Consider the following 10,171-nt stretch of genomic DNA (forward strand, 5'->3'; position numbering starts at 1 on the left):
ACACCCTTTGTATATAGGCTCTGGTTTTAAGCGGGAAGGGGGGCTGGGAGTGGCAGTGAGTCAGGAAGACAGGAATAACACAGCGCTGTGTAATGTACAGCAGGGCCACCTTGACGTCGCCAAACTCGTCGTTCGATCGATGATCCGAACTGCAGTTGCGGCTGACTCAGCAGCGTCGGCGCAAGGATGTTCCGGGCCGAGCACCACCCAGCCAATCGGAGAGCGCGGCGCCCCGGCTCGAATCACGTCACCGGAAACCAGCCACGGCCTCGAAAAGAGATTCTCTGGTCTTTGCTTGCTTCGAATTGCTGCAGCGGAGATGGATGCACGCAGTGTTTTGCTCGGACACGCTCGTTTGTGGCGTGCGGGGGCCTTTTCCAGTTCTATCTGCTCAAGATGTTTGCGGGCTTCCCAGCCGCCAGTCCGACACAGCTCCGTCGCATCGTCGACCAGGCCGCGAATGGTCCTCACCCAGGCGCAACGCGATTTCCTTGACAGCGCCCTCCGCGTCAACCAAGCCGGGGAGCTTGCCGCTACACATATCTACACTGCACAATCGCCGCCCGTTGTCCGTTCCCACCCTCACCTGCGCCCGCTCATGAAACACATGTATGACCAAGAGGCCGGCCATTTCGACACGTTCAATAACCTGATCGCGAAGCATCGCGTGCGTCCTACTGTTATGTACCCGATCTGGCAGGGCGTATCGTCGTTTTTGGGCTGGAGTACGGGAATCATGGGACGAGAGGCTGCTATGGCTTGCACAGAAGCAGTAGAAACGGAAATCGGGACGCACTACAACGATCAGATCCGGGTGATGCTTGAGTGGTTTGCCGATGCAGAGCAGAGGGGAGAAGAGATAGACGGCGAATTGAGAGAATTGGTCACAACCCTGAAGAGGATACGCGATGAAGAGCTGGAACACTTGGATCACGCCGTAGAGAATGATGCAAAGGAGGCCAAGCCGTACGATCCACTGGTTAATGTCATCCGACTGGGCTGCAGGGCTGCAATCAAAATCACGGAAAAAATATGACTCGAACCCGACATCCGTCAACGCTGCCTCGGGGCGGCACTACGAGGTGGATATGGTTTCCAGCATGTGCTGCCGTCTGTACATAAGTGTGCCACAGCAACGGGCATATAAGCTCGTGGGTACACCCCTTTATTGATTGATATGCTACATGAAATTCTTATAGAGTGGGTATAACGGGGTGATGTAGAGCGTGAACTGCCCGCCCCTGCTACGGACCTTTGTTGGGCCCAAGCTCCAACCGTAATGGCCCTGCAAAGAGAAAACAGGTCTTGAGCGGTGTCTGGCATCAGCTTTCGGCGGTTTTTCTTTCCAGATATTTAAGGAAGCCCTCAGTGTGCCGTACCACCTGACTGTATACCTCTTCAAACCCATCATTACCACCGTAATACGGGTCCGGCACGCTCTCCCCGCCGCCGACCTTGTCGCAAACACTCCCATCGCGCGCGAAATCGCCCCAGAGCCTTACAGTGGCCCTGTGGCCGGTATCTCCTTTCTTCTCATCGTCCCTCTTGACTTTCTCCTGTAGTTCCAGCAGGTCGTAGAGATTGGAGTCGTCCATGGCGAAGATGTAGTCAAACTCCCGGAAATCGGCTTTGTTGACCTTGCGAGCGGAGTGGCTGTATTTAATCACGTTGTGCTGGCGGAGAGTGGACATGGTGCGGGGGTCGGGCGGAGAGTGGATATGGTAGGCACCTGTGCCAGCGGAGTCGACGGTACTGAATTTCAGAGGAGACGAGGCGGGGAGATTGGCGATGTGGTGTCGGAATACCGCCTCGGCCATGGGAGACCGGCCTGTCAGTCATCGATGTTAGTTAGGAGAGAGCCATATGTGGCTGGACTGGAGGCGGGGGCGGGGTGGAAGATACAGATATTCCCAAGACAGACAAAGAGGACGGATAGGCCGTCGTTTGACGAGGAGTGCTCGGAGATGGAGCCCATATTGCTAATAGAGAGGTGCCTGTTTCTTCCCTTGTGTGATGATGAGTTCTGGTTGGGACCGTCTACCAAAGCACGATCGGGAGCGACTGATCCCATTCACCCCTGTTGGCGGAATTATATAACACCGCGTTGATAACAAGCTAATGACAGAGAACGGAGTATACAGGTTCCTACTGATAGAGGGAGCTCTTTGTCAGATTGATATTGATTGATATCGGGCTGTATAGAAGTAGCATCGAGCGGCCCGATATGCCCTCTGCGCAAGGGCTCATCTCTTCCGAGACTATCACATAGCACCAGATCACTATAGTTCACTTGCAGCGCTAGGTTGATTTCACTATTATTAGCACAGTTTTCTTCACAGCTTTCATGGATCCAAAGCCACCACGGGCAGCGTAGAGCCGACTTGGCAGGTCAGGGTCTGAGGCACCAGCTTTCACGCCCATCGGTGAATTGTTGAATCTGGTAAAGTTGCCAACAAAAGAGGCTCGCTGTAAGCGACATCTCAGGCTTCTCAGCTCCAGACGCAGAGCTTTTTCCTTTTTCCCTCTCGGCTGTGCAGACGGCGGACACGTTGCGCGCCACGAATCCAGCAAGAGGCCGGTCAATTGCCCAATGGTATGGCCGTGAGACCTCGCGAGCCCTGGTAGCCGCGAGCCAGGAACCTGGAGGAGACTTTAGCCTTTCAGGGCACATCTCTGCATCTCGCTCTCTCTGTGCTCGTGGATGTTCTTCAGCAAAAAGACGAAACCGGGAGCTCAGCCACGGGTCTTGGCGCATTGCTTGGGAAACCAGCCGCCATGAGCTGCGACTCTGCATTTCTCTCTTGACCAGCTGCTCGTCTTCTTCGCGTTCTCTCTCTCTGTGTGTCTGTCTCTCCATCTGCTGCTTCGTCCCGTCGTTTGTCCAGTCCACCTCCACTCGTTGCACAGTCGATCTTGTGATTCCCTCTAACTAGTCCGCCGTCATCGTGGGGAGCGTCATTCCCTTCGCCTGAGAGCTACCTAGCTGGTTAACTACCTCTCTCAACCCCCCGGTGCGCGTCAAGACACTCTTCGCCTTACTCCAGCTGTATAACCCGCGAGAAGGGTTGCGTCGACGGCAGGATGTCGTACAACAGACTCCCAAGTAAGTCAACTGCGTGTGGTTGACGGCAGGACAAGGCTGTGATTCTTTCTTTCCCTACTACCCGTCCCGGCTGGGCCCAGTCTCCGGTGCGTCTTCTGCGGCTTCGCACTCGTGCTGCACGGTGATGCGTCTCCCGGGAATGCTGCCACGGCCGACCGGGGATGTCCATCATCCTGGAGATCGCCCTGAAACATGAGCCTTGGCCGACCGCACAACTGACGACGCTTTGCAAACGTCATTCCGCAAAGCAATTCGAAGCTGCCTGATGCGCTCTGCATTGTGCTACTGCTATTCTCCTCGGCTTACGGCGCTTCCCCCCGCATTTCTCTTTGCTCGTCGATTTCGGCTGCAGAAAGCGTGGAATGCACCGTCTTGATATTTCCGGCCTCAAATCATCGCCGCAAGATCACTGACATTCAACTTTACTAGACCCTGTCCTCGACGACGAGCCGCCGCCCCAAATGGAAGCCCAGAGTCTCCATCCTCATCGCAGATCCTCTCCAGGCAGGCCACTTCAAGGATACCAATTGGAAGACGATCCATATCAGCAATATGGCCATATACCAATGCCATCGACTGATCGGCTATTGGATCAACCTACCGTATGCACTGTTATTACCTACCTGCGTATGGAACTCGTGGATGGCTGAAAACATGTCTTACTTTATAGTATTCGGTCGAAATATCGGAATTCCTTCGGGCATAACGAGACTTTTGAGCAAAACCATCCCTATCGACCGTCTCCCGGCCCCCATCGCGACTACACTATCTCTCCGGAGGCCCATCATGATGCGTACTTTAATCCGCCCTACCAGCCCACTCCTTCGTCAGTCGACGATTACGACCTCACAAACTATCCTCAAAGATACCATGACGACCAAGTTCCCATCCTCCTATCGGATACTCCTTTTGGGCCGAATCCTCAACCGGAGGACGGAGCCTTCAGCAATACATCCGCCATTGCTACCACCCCCAGTCCTGCACCCCTACGGAGGTGGAAAACGGTCAAGGAGGTTCAGCTGTTCAATGGCAACCTGGTCCTTGACTGTCCGATCCCGCCAAGGCTCTTGAGCCAGATCAATCATGTTGCACCGCCAGAACGAGATGAATTTACACACATGCGCTACTCAGCAGCTACTTGCGATCCAAAGGACTTCTACAACGAGCGATTTACTCTACGCCAAAGGTTGTTTGCAAAGCCGAGACATACCGAGCTGTTCATTGTAGTCACCATGTATAACGAGGATGACTTTTTATTTGCGCGAACGATGATTGGCGTTTTCAAAAATATCGACTACATGTGCGGCAGATCAAACAGCAACACCTGGGGAAAGGAGGCATGGAAGAAGATCGTGGTCTGTGTCGTCAGCGATGGCCGTGCAAAGATCAATCCCAGAACACGGGCGGTTCTGGCCGGTTTGGGGGTGTATCAAGATGGAATTGCCAAGCAGCAAGTCAACGGAAAGGACGTGACTGCTCACATCTATGAATATACAACTCAAATGGGCATGGAGTTGAAAGGCAACCAAGTGCTCCTCAAGCCGCGACGGGGTATGCCCGTTCAAATGCTGTTTTGCTTAAAGGAAAAGAACCAAAAGAAAATCAACTCCCACCGTTGGTTCTTTCAAGCGTTCGGACGTGTCCTGGATCCGAATATTTGCGTCCTTCTTGACGCAGGTACCAAACCAGGGAAAGATTCCATTTATCAACTCTGGCGCGCGTTCGACCTAGAGCCGATGTGTGGCGGTGCTTGCGGGGAGATCAAGGTGATGTTGGACCGCGGCAAGAAGCTGATTAACCCCCTGGTTGCGACCCAGAATTTTGAATATAAAATGAGCAACATTCTCGACAAGCCACTGGAATCGGCTTTTGGATTTATTTCCGTCCTCCCGGGAGCCTTTTCAGCTTATCGCTACGTTGCGCTTCAAAACGACAAGAATGACCAAGGCCCACTAGAGAAATACTTTGCGGGCGAGAAAATGCACGGCGCAAATGCTGGCATATTCACCGCAAACATGTATTTAGCAGAAGATCGAATTCTCTGCTTTGAACTGGTATCTAAGCGCAACTGCCGATGGATCCTGCAGTACGTTAAATCCGCCAGTGGCGAAACTGATGTTCCTGATCGCATGGCGGAGTTCATCCTTCAACGACGGCGTTGGCTGAACGGGAGCTTTTTCGCCGCGGTCTATGCCATCACACACTTTTACCAAATTTGGCGGAGCGCTCACAGCGGCTCTCGAAAATTTATGCTACTAATTGAATTTATTTATCAGACGATCAATATGCTATTTGCCTGGTTCGCGATTGTATGCTCCGTCCACTGAATGAAGAGATTTTATATGAGAATCTAACCGATAGTAGGGAAATTTCTTCCTCGTTTTTCGCATCTTGACGACTTCCCTTGGTACGGCTGACCTTCTCGGCAGAGCCGGCAGCATTTTGGGCGTTGTTTTTGAATGGCTTTACCTTGCAACTCTGGTGACATGTTTTATTTTAGCATTGGGCAATCGGCCACAAGGGTCCAACAAGCTTTACTTAACGATGACAGGGTTCTGGGTTATCATCATGATATATCTTACATTTGCGGCGATCTATGTTACGGTAAAGTCCATCCAGCATGAAGTTGCCGATGGCCAGTTCAGCTTCTCCGCGATATTCAAAAACTTACAGTTCTTTTCGATGATCGTATCGCTCTTGTCGACTTATGTTCTCTGGCTCCTTGCTTCGATCTTATTCTTTGACCCGTGGCATATGTTTACATCCGTAAGTCTCTCTATCCGGAGTTGCATTGATCCTTAGCTAACACCGGGCTTATAGTTTCTGCAATACATCCTTCTAACTCCAACGTATATCAATGTCCTTAACATTTATGCGTTTTGCAACACCCATGATATCACTTGGGGAACTAAAGGTGACGATAAAGCCGAGAAACTTCCCTCTGCGAACCTCAAGCCGGGTGGCAAAGTCGACGTTGAGATACCTCAAGATGACGGAGATCTCAATGCTCAATACGATGCTGAACTCACAAAATTCGCTTCGAAGCCGCCGAAGGAACAGAGAGCGGTCACTGAAGAAGAGAAGCAAGAAGACTACTATAAGGGCTTCCGGAGTTCTGTTGTGTTGGTGTGGATCTTTTGTAATTTCGCGCTCGGTGCGTTGGTCCTCAACGCCGTTGGCCTGGAGAGGATCGATTTGAACAATGAAAGTGAGGCCAATCGGAGCGCGATTTACATGGCAGTTGTGTTATGGAGTGTGGCGGCTTTGTCGTTGTTTAGATTCATAGGAGCTATGTGGTTCCTGATTGTCAGAATGGTGAGTCCTCGGATTAGCGAGGGATCTCGGCCAGCTACTAACAGCGGTTGTTTTAGTTCCGTGGCGTATAATAGCCTCGTCCGGCCATTGCGACTCGTCTTGTTAAATGAGATACCCCCAATTTTATGTTCGACCCGTTCTCTTTTTCAAGGATTATAATGACTGACGAGCGTACCTTTGCATGCACATCTTCCGGTCACAGTTTGGCGGTCGTCTTCTTCCCATGGTGTTGTTGGTCGTGGTTTGGTATGTGCGTCTTGACCGGATAATTTCACTTTATATCGTGTCGTGCTATGGTATACCGTGAGTTATATGAATGGACGGTGTCGATAGCATGCGTGCATATGTATGTATATTACAATTACTGTGTATGTTAGACTCTTATGAGCTGCAATATCCAATTTTGCCCCTGGAGGAGAAGTAATCAACCTTTCCCTCTAGCTCACCCTTTGGCTTTCTGCTTTAGATTAACACGCATTGATACCGTGGTCCCAGCGAACCGTGGTTTATGGTTATAGTTTGAATTGCTCCTGTCAATGCTAGGATAATAAGCTCATCACAGAATCCTGCTCCATGGGGATGTTGACGTCAAGAGTTTTGGACGCTTTTATAGCAGTTTGTATTTCTGAAATGTCCCACTAGCGGATATCACGACCAATATAACTATCTACTTTCCGTAGATTCCCAAGCACAGCCTTTTTTAAACAAAACCTCAAACCCGTCCGCACTTAAAACAACAGCTACCCAGAACAAACCCACATGGCTGCCCAACGCGAACACGGCGGCTCCAAGCTGCCCCCGTCCAAACCCTCTCTCTCCACCACCGACCCAACCGCCACCCGCCTCACCACCGGCGGCGACGCCCTCAACGTCCACCAGACCGCGGCGTCCGGCGGCAGCACGTCAAGCACCATCACCGACCCCAACGCACCCTCCACCACGGCCACCAGCACCATGGGCGAAACAACCCGGGCCGCAGGAACGCATCCCGGCGGCGGCGCGGCGATGGCCGGGTCCGGGCTGGCGGGCACGGGGACGGGGGGTATCGGCACGTTCCAGGGCGGGCGGACGGCGGGATCGAGCACGAATCCGGCGGGGGCAATGCCGATTACGGGTGCGAGAGGGCAGGGGGAGAGGACGGGGCCGATGCCGGAGAAGGAGGGGGGTGTGAAGGGGTTTATGGCCGGGGTGCACGTATGATTATTGCTTTCTATCCGCCCTTTTTTGTTTTTCTTTCTGAGGCTTCGACTGACCTTGGGTTTAGGGTGCTGGAGAGGAGGCGCGCGGGAAAATGGGGGAAATCGTTGATCGCGTGGCGAATGACCCGCAGGGCGTAGCGAAGAATCAGGCGATCCAGAGAGAGGGAAGAGAGGAGATTGAAACAGGGAGATTTGGTCAAAAGACAAAGGAGAGGGAGGCGATGAAGCCGGCGACGGGGAGGCAGAACCCTTGATTCCGGATGCTGCTTGTGGAAAAGTGATGCTTCTCTATTGTTTAGTTACACGTAAATAGTGTAGGATGTGTTCAATGTTCAACTTGTCGTTCGATGCAGTCAATATATCAACGTTTCGGTCCTTTCTAAAGGATTGATGTGCAAGTGTCAATGCAACGTGATGTTCGTATGTTGAACAGGAGATGATACTAGTTGCGCTTTGAAGGTCATCGTCCATGCTGTGGTATGTCTTTTTTGGATCGACAGGTGCGCAATTAGGCTGCACTGCACCGCACCATGGGTTTCTCTAAACGTCGATTCAAACGTGCGCCCATCCGTTCCTGACTAGCACCTGCATCTCGTTAATCAGACAGTACAGACCGCGCTCCTCGCGTTCCAACCCGTTTTCGGCTTTCCAACGGCGGACTCTCCATCGAACGACTAGATTCTCGAGATTCCTATATGGTAAATTCACCCAACGGGCCGCTCTGTTTTGCCATACTCCCTTGATTCTTTCTCTCGAGCTCGGCCAGGTAGCGGAGGAGCGCGGATGGGTTTCGAGATAGGCCTGTTCATTATAACCGACTCTGACATTCGGGTTCAACCATACGCCCTTGACTGGCGTAAGAGGATTATCGACATGGATCAAGCAGCACTCTGACCCTTCCAAGTGATGCTTGGCCAGGCTATCCGAGATGCCACGAAACTCAGGGCCGGACGGATGATAGAACGGGGCAGCCTCGAAAGCGACAATTCCGTTCCAGCATGACTTGACCGGGACCGGAGAGCTGGTCATCAGGGCATGGCGAGATTTCGAGGAAAGGAAATAGGGCCATGCGGGAGTGACGGCTTTGGCGCCGGAAGAATCTCGCAGGGCAAAGGTGTCATAGTAGGATGGAGGCTTGGAGAAGTCGAGGGAGCATGCGGCAGCGTAATCGCCGCCTCGCGTATCGAGGAGATTCAACACATCCGTAGTCTATAGATATAGCCCAGGGTCAACCACTTTGCGCCAGGGACTAGGTAGGTGCCAGAGGTTACCGTAAACACAACATCGTTGAGCCAGAGGACCTTGTCAAAGGTCCTTTGATGCTCTGATCGCGACGCGAGGACAGACAGCGGCTCCATGGCCCGATTCCTCAGCCGCGAGAGATACGGGATGCGTCTTAATTCCTTCGCTCCCCTTGCGGTGCGGATCCAGCCCGGTTCGTCTGGCGACGGCACGCGGTCAATCTCGTCCTGGTGCGTTGTCTCCTCCAGCACGACTTTTCTCTCGACTCCCAGCTTCTCCAGCTCGTCGTCCAGGATCCTCAAGGCATCTTTGCTTCCGTCCCAGCTGCCGCTCTCTAGAATGGACACAAACACGTTTTCCGGGCCCAGCGTCCTGGCCAGATCCAGCAGTGCATCGTTCCAGTGCGAGCGCAGAATGGCTTCGTTATTCCAATGGATGCTTGCGATAAACACCCGCCGTCCGGACTGCACGGTGCGCGACGGCGGGCGCGGATCGAGGATCGAAGGGCTTCCGGAACGCGAGATGCGGGCGAGATCGACCAGGAAGAAGACGAGGACGGCGAGGGACAGGAGCCGCGACCATCCGCGCGGGAGACTGTGACGGCGACGAAAACCCGCCATCGTGGAACAGAGATGTCACGCTGGGAGCTTCCATTGCCGGTTGGAACGATCTTGCGAGACAAGAGCTGAGGAAGGGGATAACTAATTATTAGCTTTACTGCATCGCGAACTTGATAAAGACGCAAACACTGCAATTGAGCAGGCCTCTGAGATGAGTTCTCGACAAAGGTATGTGGAAATGGTATTAATTAAATGGATGTCTACTCCGTACAAATGTTCATTGCCAACACATTTAGAAGATATGCATCCGAGAGCAATGTTAGCTTCTATCCATCTATCTGGCCCATACAATAATGTGAAGGAGAGAAGGAAAAAGTATGTAAATATCGGCCATTGTGGACTTTTTGGAGGCCAGCATACAATGGATACCACCAGGTTATATAAAGTGTCAGAAAACTCGCCGCAGAATTTCCTCCTGCAACTGGACATCTTTCTGTTTCTCAACATTATCAGGGTTTATTCTCATTTTCCATGAGATCTGCTCTCACCCGCTGCCGTTTTTTGAGGCGACATTGTTGCCCCGTCGTCCAGAGCAGATTGCATCTCCAGCTGGGACGGCAAAGCTAATCAGGGCTCACCTCATGTGTGGTGAATTGTTCTGGGCGGACAACATAACCTCCCGCGGCCGGGAATGCCCTGTGTACAATTGAATTCCATAAGTGCGGAATTCCCACACTCGAAATGTAATGATG

At 52.4% G+C, this 10,171-nt stretch overlaps 4 protein-coding genes across 4 annotated transcripts; 2 read left to right on the forward strand and 2 right to left on the reverse strand.

The window, feature by feature from the left end:
- Positions 1-139: 139 nt before the first annotated feature.
- UREG_06138 (COQ7 protein) lies at positions 140-1,036 on the forward strand (the record flags this gene model as incomplete). The annotated part of the gene is made up of 1 exon (XM_002583125.1): positions 140-1,036. One exon carries the CDS (start codon positions 140-142, stop codon positions 1,034-1,036), a length of 897 nt encoding a protein of 298 aa, XP_002583171.1.
- A 286-nt stretch (positions 1,037-1,322) lies between these two features.
- UREG_06139 (low molecular weight phosphotyrosine protein phosphatase) lies at positions 1,323-1,975 on the reverse strand (the record flags this gene model as incomplete). The annotated part of the gene is made up of 2 exons (XM_002583126.1): positions 1,323-1,828; positions 1,903-1,975. The coding sequence occupies 2 exons, from the start codon at positions 1,973-1,975 to the stop codon at positions 1,323-1,325; spliced, it is 579 nt and encodes a 192-aa protein (XP_002583172.1).
- Positions 1,976-3,655: 1,680 nt separating this feature from the next.
- Positions 3,656-7,871, forward strand: UREG_06140 (chitin synthase 2; the record flags this gene model as incomplete). Its single annotated transcript, XM_002583127.1, has 7 exons — positions 3,656-3,705; positions 3,774-5,412; positions 5,468-5,869; positions 5,924-6,418; positions 6,621-6,664; positions 7,159-7,612; positions 7,683-7,871. The coding sequence occupies 7 exons, from the start codon at positions 3,656-3,658 to the stop codon at positions 7,869-7,871; spliced, it is 3,273 nt and encodes a 1,090-aa protein (XP_002583173.1).
- A 298-nt stretch (positions 7,872-8,169) lies between these two features.
- Positions 8,170-9,479, reverse strand: UREG_06141 (uncharacterized protein; the record flags this gene model as incomplete). Its single annotated transcript, XM_002583128.1, has 2 exons — positions 8,170-8,826; positions 8,889-9,479. 2 exons carry the CDS (start codon positions 9,477-9,479, stop codon positions 8,170-8,172), a joined length of 1,248 nt encoding a protein of 415 aa, XP_002583174.1.
- Positions 9,480-10,171: the final 692 nt, after the last annotated feature.

The sequence above is a fragment of the Uncinocarpus reesii genome, genomic scaffold, assembly GCF_000003515.1.
Source record: "Uncinocarpus reesii 1704 scaffold_4 genomic scaffold, whole genome shotgun sequence".
NCBI classification, from domain to species: domain Eukaryota; kingdom Fungi; phylum Ascomycota; class Eurotiomycetes; order Onygenales; family Onygenaceae; genus Uncinocarpus; species Uncinocarpus reesii.